Source organism: Typopeltis vanoorti, chromosome 17 (assembly GCF_054136105.1).
Source record: "Typopeltis vanoorti isolate ZY-2024b chromosome 17, IOZ_Tvanoo_1.0, whole genome shotgun sequence".
Classification (NCBI taxonomy): domain Eukaryota; kingdom Metazoa; phylum Arthropoda; class Arachnida; order Uropygi; family Thelyphonidae; genus Typopeltis; species Typopeltis vanoorti.
Window position 1 is genome coordinate 62,622,954 of NC_143565.1, and position 14,187 is coordinate 62,637,140.

General features: G+C 36.8%; 1 protein-coding gene across 1 annotated transcript in view; it reads right to left on the minus strand.

The window, feature by feature from the left end:
• Positions 1-14,187, minus strand: part of LOC150097442 (BBSome complex member BBS2-like) — a 539,668-nt gene that overhangs the window by 138,455 nt on the left and 387,026 nt on the right. The window contains exon 14 of the mRNA XM_090406918.1: positions 10,241-10,348. Within this exon, the coding sequence (XP_090263044.1) occupies positions 10,241-10,348 (108 nt within the window). The remainder of the gene's footprint in view (positions 1-10,240; positions 10,349-14,187) is intronic.

The following is a 14,187-nucleotide window of genomic DNA, read 5'->3' on the forward strand; positions in this document are numbered from 1 at the left end:
AAGCATACTTAGCAAATAGTGTGGCAACTAATGGTTGTCATATATTTATATACTTCTGTGATATTTTAACAAGTCTCATTGCATTCCATAGTGCATTTCAATGTATAACATAATCTGCTTGTTTATGGTCCACAAATACCAGATGTAATTTTTTTTAATCAAATTCATAATGTTTTTTCTATCAGCTGTTCGAGCATGAAAATATGATTAGTTGTTGACTTCCCCTTGCAGAAGACACACTGATGGTCTCTGATAATGTTTGAAGCATATACATTTATTATTTTCTCAGATCAGTGAAGAATGTATTTTGTAGCAAGTGTCTTCAAAATGAATCAACGAGTTTCCTTTCTTGAAAATAGGGTACAGTATGAGTTGATAAATCTCAGTTGTCAAGGGTGCCCGTCCAATTTTTAGAAGTTCTGATGCAATTTTATTCTTGCTGACTGACTTATTATTTTTTTAAGGCTTTAATAACATTTTTGACTTCTGACTGTCAGAGATGGTTTCTCAGTTCTGGATTCATCTGGGTTGGGCTCTTCAGCATTTTCCTCTGCATTGTACCTCTGGTGAAAGTTTTTTGTCTATTGGTGATGATTTGTTTAGCAGTCTCTCAAAATACTTTCTAAATTCCTCAACAAAACAATTTCTTTTTCTTGGGCAATTAAATCTCCTTGGCTGTTGGAATTTGAGTTTGTAGTTTATATAGTTATTTGTGAGACTTATTTGTGCCTATGGTCACACAGAAGGTTCTACTAAGGTAGAAGTGGAGGAATTTTTTGACGCTTTAGAAAAAGCAACTGACACAATGAAAAATGAAAAGTTGATCCTTGTTGGGGATCTAAATAGCAGAGTAGGAAATGATTGTGAGACATACAAAAATATTTTGGGAAAATTTGGAGAAAAGTGCAAAGCTAATAATAATGGCAAATATCTGTTGGATTTCTGCTCAGGACATGGACTGGTTATTAATAACACCATGTTCCAACATAAAAATGTGCACAAATTCACATGGAGAGAAGAGGCTAGGAATAAGAAAAGTCTCATTGACTATGTTATTGTTGATAGTGATGTTTTCTCCCTGGTGCAGGACACCAGAGTGTACAGAGGATTTGAAATTGGAAGTGATCACTATTTAGTCTTGAGCAGGATAAAATTGAATTTCATATTGAAAAGAATAACATGTAAGAAAGTTTTAAAGCGAATAAAAGTTGAGCAGCTCTCAGATGTGAGCTGTAGACTAAAATACACAAAGATTATTGAAGGAAAAATGAAAGAGTTTGAGAACAGGAATCAAACCTTGGAGATTCAGTGGTAAACTCTGAAGAAAACATTGATTGATTCTGCCAGAGAGGCATGTGGTGAGGTTGTTTGTAAGGATAAAAAAATCAGAACTCCCTGGTGGACACAGGAGGTTAAAAAGGCAGTGAAGGAAAAGAAGAAAGCATACCAAAAGTTCCTGTCAAATAAGTCAGCTTGTGCTCTTAGAGAATAGAGACAAATGCAAGAATGCTAAGCACTGTGTAAAACTAGCTAAACAAAAGTCATGGGAGGACTTTGGCAAGAATATAGAAAATAAATATCAAGAAGGTGGCAAAATATTCTGGAGGTTGTTGAAGAAGCTTAAGAATGGAGGAAAGAGTGCTATAAAAGGAATTAGAGATGATAAAGGTGACATGAAAACGTGAGAAAAAGATATCCTTGAAGTATGGAGTAATTACTTTGAAAAACTGCTAAATGAAACAAGCAGTGATGACAGCACAGTGGTAAAAAAACACTGACCAGGCATGCAGTCAGGAATACATATCCATACTGGAAGTAGAAAACGCCATCAAAGGCTTGAAATGTGGAAAGGCAGCAGGAGTAGATGATATTCGACCAGAAATGCTGAAGTATGGTGGTATAAGAGTCTTACAGTGGCTGCACTGCATAGTTCAGAAAGCCTGGACAGAGGGACGAATTCCCGATGATTGGAGTAGAGCTCTCATAGTACCCATATATAAAAAGGGAAATAAAACTGAATGTGAGAATTACAGAGGTATTTCCCTACTGAGTGTTCCTGGCAAGATCTATGCAAGTATACTTGAGAAACGGTTGAGAAGAATTGTGGGAGAAAAGGTGGGTGAAGAACAAGCTGGATTAAGGCCAAATAGAGGCTGTCAGGATCAGATCTTCACTTTACGACAAATAGTCGAGAAAGCATGGGAATATAACAAAGATCTGTATTTAAGTTTCGTCGATTTGGAAAAGGCATATGACAAGGTGCCAAGAGAGAAGCTATTCAATACGCTGCAGTTATATGGTGTCAATGGGACATTATATCAAGCAATACTTAGTCTTTATTTGAGTTGTAAGTCAGCAGTTAGAATTGAAGAAAGTACAGGAAGATGGTTTAATGTTAAATCTGGTGTGAGACAAGGATGTACATTATCACCTCTGTTACTCATTATCTATATGGATCACATTATGAAGGAAAGTAGTATGAGACCTGATATCAAAATTGGAGATGTTCATCATAGCTCTTTGCTTTATGCGGATGATGTTATACTTCTAAATAAATCCACTACAAGTCTGCAAGATTCTCTGACTAAATTGAATAGCTCTTGTAATAGATATGGTATGAAGGTCAGCAATTAAAAGATAAAGACGATGAAAATTGGCAGAATCATTGAAAATGTCAACTGTGTTGTGAATGGAGAACCTCTGGAACAAGTAAAACATTTCAGCTATTTAGGCACGATTTTTACCGAAGATGGTAAATTAAATATAGAAATAGACAACAGAATCAGCAAAGCTGGTATGGTGGGAAGTCAATTGAATAAATTCATATGGAATAAGAGAGAAATTAGTCGGAACACTAAATTAGCTGTATACAAGACAGTGTTCAAACCAGTTTTAACTTATGGATCTGAGAGCTGGGTCAGAAGTAAAACACTTAACCAAAGACTAGAGACTTCAGATATGAGAGTCCTGAGAAAGATTATAGGCGTGAACAGATGGCATCAATGGCAGTATCATATTAAAAACGAGGATATTAGGAAAGAACTTGACATTGTCAGCATCCAGGAATGCGTTAGCAGAGCAAATCTCAGGTGGTATGATCACTTAAACAGAATGGGCGAGGAAAGATTAGCAAAACAAGTGTTCTCTGCCAGGTTGGCAGGAAAACGACTGAGAGGAAGACCAAGATATAGGTGGATTGATACGGTACAAAGTGCTTTAGACGATAGAAATATAAGATCTGATAATATTGGAGTGTTGACAAGTAACAGACTGATTTGGAGGAAAATTGTAGATAGGAAATTAATAATGATGTAATTTTTTTCATGTAGTACTATCATATCCTGTACAACCCTTGAGGGTACATGGCAGGAATTTGATTATGATGATGATAAAATTCTGTTTAAGTGACCATACTACCTTCAATTAGCTCTGCTCGCTCATTCTTGAATGCTAACAATGTCAAACTCTTTCCCAATATCTACATTGTTAACATGATTTTGCTAATGATGCCATATGATCACTCTCCTAATTTTTCTCAGAACTCTTATATCTGTAAGTCTGGTTTTTGATCAAGCTTTATTTTTAACACAACTCTCAGATCACTTAAAAACTGGTTTGAACACTGTATTGTATAATGCTACCTTAGAGTTCTAGCTAATTTCTCTCTTATTCCATGTAAATTTATTCATCTAGCTCGCCCACCAATCCAATTTCCTTATTTTATTGTCTATTTCCATATTTAATTTACCAGATTTACTAAATTTGTGTTTAAATAGATGAAATATTTTACATTTTCATAGACTTGGTTTTTTATTGCTAATTTTCATCCTAAATTTGTTATAGCTGTTATTCCATTTAGTTAAAAAATCTTGGAGACTTGTGCTGGATGCATCTAGGAGCACAACATCATCTGCAAAAAGCAAAGAGTTAAGTTGGAGATGTCAGGATTAATGCTACTTTCTTTCATAATGTGATCCATATAGATGATGTACATTTCTGTTTTACTCCTGATATTACATCAAGCCATCTTTCTATATTTTCTTCAATTTCAATAGCTGACTTACATTTTAAACAGAGATTATGTATTGTCTGTATAATGTTCCATTTGCCCCATATGATTGTAGTGTTTTGAAAAGCTTTTCTCTGTGCACTTTGTCAAATGCCTTTTACAGATTTACAAAACTAAAGTACAGATTCTTATCATATTCTTGTGATTTCTCAACTGTATGCTGTAAAGTGATAACATGATCTTGACAACCTCTATTTGGCCTGAATTCTTAACTGGCACATTTAGTAGAGAAATGTCTCTGTAAGACTCATATTTGGTTTTATTTCCTTTTTTAATATGGGAACTATGAGTGCTCTACTGCAATTTGACTCTCTGATCAGGCCTTCTGAATCATGATATAGCCACTGCAAAACTTTTATACCTCCATATTTGGTTGTTTCTGCTCAAATATCATCTACTTCAGCTGCCTTTCCACATTTCAAGTTTTGACAGCTTTTTCTATTTGAAGTAATGATATGTTTGCATTCCACTTGATCGTTAAGGGAGGAATGGGAAAAATGTGTGTGTCAAAGTTCAGCTATGGTATGCAAATGTGATAAAGGGATGGAAAAATATGCTTTCGGTTCCAACCTTTTAAGTATGTCTGGGGGGGGGGGGGGGGGGAGACAAAGTTCTAGAACAAGACCAAACAGACTGCATATCTAATTATAAGAATAGGCTAGGTGGTAATTTATTATGTCTATATACAAATGTCCGCACAATTAGCCTAGTGGCTGTGCGCTTTGCAACCATATGCCTGGGGAAGGAGTGTCCTAGGTTCGATTCTCGTCGACGACGTGAGGAGGTTAAGGATTATCCTCATCTATAGCCAAGTTAGCCGGTTTTGGGCATGGACAGCAGGGCTTTTTTCCCAGTTTATTCTGGGGTTTTTTCTCCCACAAAGCAGGCAAACCAGCTCTGTGAACACACGCTTCGACAGACATGGGATACTGCCAGGAATAAGGAGCAACCAACCTATTCTGCGGGATTATTGGTTACAGAAGCTTACGCGGTAAAATGTGTAGGCCTAGCGAAAGCGTAACATACGATGATGATACACAAATGCCAGGAGCATTAGAAACAAAGGGTTGAGTTCGTTGCTTTATTGAATATGATGTGGCCTAAGATTGTTGGCATTAGTGAAATCTGGCTATCAGAATCTTATGTGATAACTAGGATCGAGTGTAATGGATATACTATTTTTAGGAATGACAGAAGAGATAACCAATTTAGCCTTATTGGTACCAAACGCGTGATCATTATGAGTGACTTTAATTTTCCAAACATTGATTAGGTAGAAGAGAAATCTTATAATAAGAAATAAGAGGAACTTATTGAATTGTTGTGAGACAACTTTCTCAAGCAGCATGTGAAAGAAGGAACGAGGTCAAAGAGTGTTTGGATTTGCTCATAGCATCAGAAGCGGTCTCTGATAGGAATATGGCTATTTTTGCAGCAAATTAGTGACAGTGATCATGCTGTACTTTCTTTTGAAGTATCTAATTGTATTGATGCTCCGATTAAAACAGATTACATGCTGAACTACAAAGCTGGGAAATTATGATTGCCTTAGGGGACCACTATCTTTGGTCCCATGGTATCAGTTACTGAATGGGAAAAATGTCAGCAATACATGGGAATCTTTGAAAAAGTGCTTGAATGAGCCAATATCTAATTGTATCTCTAGTGTTCCGAAGAATAAATAGGTTTGGAGAGTGAAATGGATGTGCAACCTTATTAAGCAAGACATTCACAAGAAGATGATGTGAAAAGAATATTGTGAGAATAAGAGTAAGAGGAGTTATGAAATATATAAAGCTTAGGCCAGAAAAGTAACGAGAATTGTGAGGAATGCTAAACTGGAGCATGAAAAGAAATTGCCCATGCAAGCTAAAGGAAATCCAAAGGAATTTTATTGTTAAGCCACAAGCAAAAGAAATAATGAATGTGAAAGAATAACTTTATTGAATGCAGATGGCACTCGAGTGTCAGAAGTTAATTTGTTTGTTCATTTAATGAGTGCTCACTTTGCTAAGATATATCAACCAGGTGTATGTAACATGGCGCACATGCACATTGCTAATGCTACATTGAATAAAGAGTTAGAGGTTCATGAAAATGAGGTTGAAGAGCTGTTGCATAACCTGGATAAGAATTTGTCTATAGGGACAGATGGAATATCAGTCCATTTGCTAAAGGAATATTCAGCTGAAATGCCTAAGCCTTTCACATTTTTGTATAACTTGAGTCTCAGCTCAAGAATGAAAGAATGCATGACAGTTCTATTGTAAAAGAGTGGTGCAAAAACTGATGTGTCTAATTACTGACCTAGTAACTCTGGCATTGTAGTGAAGATTGTAGAGAATTTGGTAAGAACTTGCATACAGAAATGGGCAGACAAACAAGCTATACTCTACAAGGAGCAGCATGGGTTTACTAAAGGAAGGTCACTTTTAGCAAGTTGCTCATATTTTATAACAATGTTATGGCCGAGTTGGATAAAGGGAAAGGGTACACTATGATAATGTTGGAATTTTCAACGCCATATGATAGGATAGCACACAAAAGGTTGTTGCATAAACTGGAGAATACGGGACTGGAATATAAACTCTTGACTTGGATCAAGGGATGGTTGACAGACAGATATCAAAAAGTGGCATACAGTGGGTGTGAATCTGCCAGATTTAAGGTGACCAGTGGTGTACCTCAGGGTTCAGTCCTTGGGCCATTATTGTTCAATCTGTACATTAATGACATCAGGCAGGGTCATCAGATGTCCAATTATTTGCTGATGATGCAAAGATAGGCAGGGCAGTCAGGGATGCTACTGATATTCAGCACTTACAAAATGATTTGAATAGGCTGGAAATTTGGGCAAATGCAAATGGCTATCAGTCACTTTTGTGTGATTAGATTTCCAGTGGCATATTATATTAGTGAGGTTATGCTACAAGAAACTGAAGAAGCAATGGATCATGGTATATTGATGGATAGGAATTTGAAATTCTAAGGTCACATAGCAAAAGTTACAAATACAACTCAGAGGATACTTGTGATGTTGAAGCAAACCTTGACATGTAAGGATAAGGAAGTCATCCTTACATGTGTGATCTTACCAATGCTTTACAAGGCATTGGTAAGATCACACCTGGATTATTGTGCACAGATTTGGTCTTCTGGATTCCAAAGGGATAAAGAAGCTGTAGAAAGAGTGCAAAGAAGAGTTACAAAAATTATATCTGGATTATGAGATTTGGATTATGAGGACAGATTGCAAGAATGTGGATTAAAGACTCTGGTTAACAGGAGAAAGAGGGGTGATATGATCTATAAACTTTTGAATGGGTATTATAGCATAGCATCTGATAAAATTTTTCATTATATTTTTGGATGGTGGGGAGAGAACATGGGGGGGGGACATCCATGGAAATTAAGTTTGTTTACAGTCAAGAAAGGGGTAATAGCTAGATTTTTCTCTCACAGAGCAGTGAGTGAGTGAAATAGTTTGACTTTAGAGGTAGTGAGTGCATATAGTGTGAATGAATTTAAAGGATGATATGACAGCTAGTTTGGGTAATTTATAGCCTCCCTGAATGAGTCATTGACTCCCTGGAGGTCTCAGATAATAATAATATTTTCTACTTTTCTGTAAAATGTTTGTATTCTTACCCAAGTCTTCCTCTGATTTTTGTTTAGCTACTTTTTACACATAGGTCAGCTTTCTTACACTTTTCTCTGTGTACTTTTCAGGCATCTGCCAACTTATTTGCTAGAAACATTCGGTATGCTTTTTCTTTTCCAGGATTGCTTGTTTTACTTCTTGTGTCTATCATGGTGTTCTAATTTTACTATCCTTGCAGACAACTTCAACCCATAATTAATTCCTATTTCAAATTCTCTACATATTCTTATATCCTAACCAGCATGAAGATAATGCTATCAACAATAACATAGTCAATGAGTCTTTTCTATGTTTTGGGTTTTCTCTCTGTGTGAATGTGTTCACATCTTTATGTTAGTACATGGTGTTAGTAATTACTTTTCTGTATCATGAAAAGAAATCCAGCTGGTACTTACCATTATTATTGGCCTTGCCCCTTCCTCAAAATTTTTCCAAAACTTTTTTTATATGCCTGGTGGGATTATTTTTTCACTCTGCTGTTTATATCTCCATTAAGGACTAACTTTTCCATTTTCTTTATGTCAGCTTCCTCCTCCTCTAATGACTCAAAAATTCCCCATTTTGAAGTTTGCAAACATAACTCTACTTGAAATTGTATTCCAATAAAGAAGTTCTCCATGTTTGGTACTACACTTTCCTTTTCTTGATCATTATTGCCCAACGAACCATGAAGAGTAGAGAAGATGTTGTAGCCTTGCAAGAAGACTTGAATAAATTGAGTGATTGGGCACAGGAATGGGGATGCGAGTTCAATGTTGCAAAATGTAAGGTTTTAAAATTTGGAAAACAAAAATGGAATGCAGAATTTATGCTTAGTGAGGATATATTGTCGGAGATAGAGGAAATAAGAGATCTGGGGGTGATAATGGATAAGGATCTGAAATTTAGGGGACACATAACCAAAATTGTAAAGACAACACAAAGGCTTCTGGGAATGATGCAGAGAACACTGACTTGTAGAAGTAGGGAGATTCTTGTTCCATTGTATAAGGCTTTGATTAGGCCACACATGGACTATTGTGCCCAGATTTGGTCACCTGGTTTTCAGAAGGATGAAGAGATGTTGGAGAGGGTCCAAAGGCGACTGACTAAGGTAGTTTCTGACCGCTGGAATGTCAAGTATGAGGAAAGGTTGAGAAGATGCAACTTGCAGAGTATGGTGGACAGGAGGAGGAGGGGAGATATGATAGAGACCTACAAGTTATTAAGGGGTTGTTATAGGATCAATGCTAGAGAGGTTCTACAGAAAATAGTGGGAGATCAGGGGAGAACCAGAGATCATCCCTGGAAGCTGTATAAGGAGGTGAGTAGGGGAGTGAGAGGCAGGTTTTTTTCACGCAGAGTTGTGAATGATTGGAATGCCTTGCTCAGAGTGTGGTGTTTGCAGAGAATTTGAGTGTGTTTAAAGCACGGTATGATGAGCTGCGAGTTTGATAAAAGGACCTGCTAGATGAGTCTTTGACTCCATGGGATCTTGCGTAATAATAATAAATCTTACCTCTTCTTCTCTCTTCTCAATGTCGACATGATATTCAATTCAGGAAATCAAACGCAAGTTTGATTTCCTTTCCATTTCGTACTTCTTATGTTGAGTTTCTATCTTCAATTCTTCTGATGTGTTTGTTCAAGTAGTAAACATTTCACTGTTTGCCCTGGTTTCCTGATGAAAACAATGGTGGTGGTGGTGGTAGAGGGACTTGTTTAACTGAGCCAAGAATGTTTAACTTGTTTAACTGAGTCAGAATCCCAGTTCGTTCTTTGCATTCCTTGAAGGTTATGTTGAGGTCACCTCCTTATCTGGCTTTGACCCTACAGTAATCCATGACTTGGAGCAAAATTGGAGACATGACAAAAACTATTCCATCTCAGTCAACATATTTATTCTCACTTCCTGACCAATAAACTAAATTTCAAAATTTAGTTGTCATGAAATCTCATTATGTTGTAGCATCATGTTTATTTCTGGTTTAAGCCAATAATAGACAGTACCATTTGGTTGGATAAGTCCCAAATTGCCAGCCCATCCTCATTCATTCAGTGGATATCTACTAATGGGAAACACCATTTGAAGCGGATGACTGGATATTAGGTCAGAATCCCAGTTGGTTCTCTGCATTCCTTGAAGGTTATGTTGAGGTCACCTCCTTATCTGGCTTTGACCCTACAGTAATCCATGACTTGGAGCAAAATTGGAGACATGACAAAAACTATTCCATCTCAGTCAACATATTTATTCTCACTTCCCGACGAATAAACTAAATTTCAAAATTATTAGTTCCCATTTTAAAATATCTTCTTGACTAAACAGACTGCTCATTTTGGCAGAGATATTAATACTGATGCACACAAAACTTTAAAAGAAAATTGCAATGAATATAAATCCATTGAAAATGTAAAAATGAATCAGATCTCTAAATTCTGAAATAGAAAATTTCAGAAAATAGATAACAACTATGAAAAGATGAAAGGGAATTTTATTATAATAAAATATAATAAATATCAATGCTTACCTTCCTTTGTATCCCACAATTGCCTTAATATGTAGGTCAATAGGAAGGTCTTTGGATGGAAACAAAGGAATGTGAAGAGCAGAATTAAGCTGACCCTCTCGAGGGTGGCTAAAAACAAAATTAAAAGTATTTATTGTTTACTAATTATAATTTAATCATATTTAGCATCTATTGATATAACTATCTATTGTAAATTTTGAGTAATTCTTGTAATAGTTTATCTATATATTCTAAGAATTTCTTAGGATAGTCAGCTGCATAGAATTATTTTTATTTTTTATTATTGTTATCTCAAGTCATAATACACAGTTTGATGAGAGTACACCAGTACACTGGATAAGTGGAAGGCTGGAAAGAAATATGAAACCTATATTGTTGTTTGTAATCTCCAGAAAGAAATACAAATATAGAGGCTGATCTAGAAAACAATAGCAGAAGAAATGAACAAAGAAGCTACATTTTTTTTTTTCTATGGGTTTCAAGTTGAACTGTGAATGGATGACAGCTGATCACAGCATGTTTTTAATGCATGTCAGAGAAAGTGAGTTATAACTTACTTTCTCCAAGGACTTGTAATCCAACTTTGAATGTATAAGTGCAAGGAATAAATGAAGCAATGAAGTTCAATCAGCATCCTCTTTAGTAGAGGATAGAGTGCAAAGGGGATTCAATGTTCTCTTTCACTTTTTTCTTAATTGATAAATGTGTGCAGTGAATGTTCAGTTCTCTTTCAAAGATGAATCCTAAGAACTTGGCTGCTGTTGCTACTGAAATAACAGTTTGTCTCTCATTCCTATTTCAGGATCTGGGTGAAGAGTGGGTTTTTGAAAGAAGTGTATACAGATGCTTTTTTTTTTATTATTGAAAACCTGAACCGATTACTAAGAGCCCATAGAGAAACATGATCAATTACTTGCTAAAGTTGTCTTTCATTAAAAGAAAACTTCAGCAAGTTAGCATGTTACAACAGTAAATTGTGAAGTCATCAACTTATAGAGCATTATCTACAGCAGGAGGAAGCTGTTCAGTAAGTGTCAACTTTGATAGCAAAAAGTGTCACACTTAAGACAGAGCCTTGGAAACACCCTGTTCTTGATGATATGGCCAAGATAGTATAATTCCCACTGGATATGAAGCTGTTGCTGAGATTCTGGCAAACGTTTCTCCCAAAGTGTTTGCAATGGCTCTGGGATCAGCAATAACACATCCATTAATGGTCTAAGGCAGACAAACAGTGTATTCTATATCTCACTTTCATTTTCCGGATTTTATCCCATACAATTTTTGCACTGGTCATTTGATTAATCAATGAGATAAATTGGATCCAAGATTGTTTTTGACTCTGACATCTCCCATAGCATGCTTTAGCCCAAGCATGCTTAAAAGCTATTAAGTTTAATGTGGCAGGGTATCCATGAAATATACTCCATATTCTGTGTTCATCTCTTTTTGGCTGGCATTCTGGGTTCACAAAGGCTTTGGATAAAGTGGAAATCAAGATGATTTTCTTAGAATGAAGGCTATTGCTGCCTGGTCAATGTAGTCTGTTACACACTTTACTGCTCCAATGATAGATGTTTGATTGAATCAGCCTGGTCCATTTTCCATATCAGCATCTCTGTAGGAAAACTTGGTTCCTGTGAAGACGTTATGCATAAAACAGGAAAGTGATCACTTCCATACGTGTTTTCTTCGACATCCCATGTGAGCAATGGAAGAATGGAAGGGCAGCAGATTGTAAGATCGACTGCAGAATATGAGCAGGTAGGAATGTGGAAGAAAGTAGTGAGTCTATTATTCAAAAGGGAGAGGGCATTATTGTCAAGGATTCGTTCAATGATACGACCTCATCTATTTGTGTTGGCACTACTTCACAGAGCATTGTGATCATTAAAGTCATCTATAAGGAGGATGGGTTGAGGCAGTTTTGCAAGATAAGGTTATCAAGATCGATTTCATTTAACTCAACACTCAGTGGTAAAAACTGAACATACTATAATAAAAAATCCCACAGATAGAAGAATTGCTACTGCTTCCAAAGCAGAATTAAGCTGGACATGATGGAAAGGAGTATGACTTTTACTAGCAGACAGTTATATTCATAGCGGTGGTCCTACTCATGGAGAATAGCTACTCCTCCATGAGTAGGACCACCTCCAGTTCTGTCCTTGCATACAATGATGATGGAGGATGTTTTACCATTTCATAATGGATGTCATCAGGACCTACTGCACTGGGATGACTGTATGGCAGAAAACTTTAACCGATGTTTCTTTTCTTGCCCTTTCAATTTTAAAAACTCAGGAGGATATAAAGCAGTTGCTGAGATTTTGGCAAAATTTTCTCCCAAAGTGTCTGTAATAGCTTTGGAATCAGTGACAAGACATCCATTATGGTCTAAGATAGACAAACAGTGGGTTCTGTATCTACCTTTCATTTTACAGATTTTATCCCATAGAATTTTTGCACTGGTTGAGTAATTCATGAGGTTAAATGGATCCAAGATTGTTTTTGACTCTGACATCTAATACAATGTGCACTGACTCTGATAATGTTTAAAAGCTATGAAGTTTGATGTGGCAGGTGAACTTTTTTTGGCTGCCTGGCACTCTAGGTTCCATGAAGGCTTTAGATAGAATGGAAATTGAGACTGTTGCTATCTGGATAATACAATTTGTTGCATGCATTACTGTATAGATGTTTGAGTATCAGCATTAAATTTGACAAGATGGTGATAAACATTCCTGTCAGCCTGATCTATTTTCAGCCATAGGGATCTGCATATGAGAACATGGTTCCTGTGAAGATATTGTCGAAAGAACAGATGTCCCATGGGGATGGAGGAAATGGATTTCTTTCAGATTTTTCAATAGTTAGGAGTTGTAAAGGTGTGTGAAGTAGCATCTTGAGAGGAAAAGTACACCGTGTTTTGGTGGCTGCAGAAGTTACAGTCAAGATATGTTTGAGCCACAAAAGGTCAAAGTTTAGGTCAGTCCAAGAAGGGAAATCTGGTTGTGTTTGGATATCTGGGTATCATTGAAAGTTAAGAAGAAAAGGGATTGAGTTTCAGGAACTGAGTTTCAGTGGCACCGAAGAAGTCTTTATCACACTGATATATAGCCAGGAGACTGGAGTTCAAGACATTGGTAATGGTGGATCTTGAAGGTTCTAACAACTGGACACCACAAGGTTTGTCAAATGATAAAGACAAATGAAGCATACTATCATCTACAAAGCTATGGATAGGATTTGAAATCTGTGAGAGAGTAGGTAATTTATATACAGGAGGAAGAGAGAGGGAGAGAGTGAAAGTACAGAACCATGGGGTACTTGTGAATTGGCAAGGAAATCTCAGAAGAGGCAACCACCCATCCTGACTTGTAGTGAGCGACCAATGAGAAAGCTGGCAATCCAGTTGCACAGACCATAGAATGGCAGTTTGCTAAGTAGGCCCCTCTGGCAAACCTGTCAAATGCTTTTGAAATGTCAAGAACAATCATGAATTTTTCCAAATTTTTCTGTGGCTTGAGTCCAGAGGTGGGTGGTGAGGGTGAGAAGATCAACTGTGGATCAAGAGTTGAGGAATCCATATCAGAGGTGATGAAAGTCTGTCATTTGTTGGCAGATTTTATCACCTTTCTTTGGAATGGGTTTGGTGCAAGTCTGTTTCCATGCTGTAGAGTAGATGACAGATGACTGGAATAAACTGAAGGCAACTGGGGATAGGTTCTAGTTCTCGGGCACAAGTTTTTAACACAACAGATGGAATACCATCAGGACAAGATGCTTGGTTTGTGTTCATATTATTAAGGATTCTTTGGATTTCTTTCTGGCAGATGATTATGAGTTTCATGCAGTTAGCACTTCTTAGTAAAGCAGGAGAAACTCTGCCTTAGTCACTATGCAGGAAATGGAAGAGAGGAGTATGCCAGTAAGTAGGCCTTGTC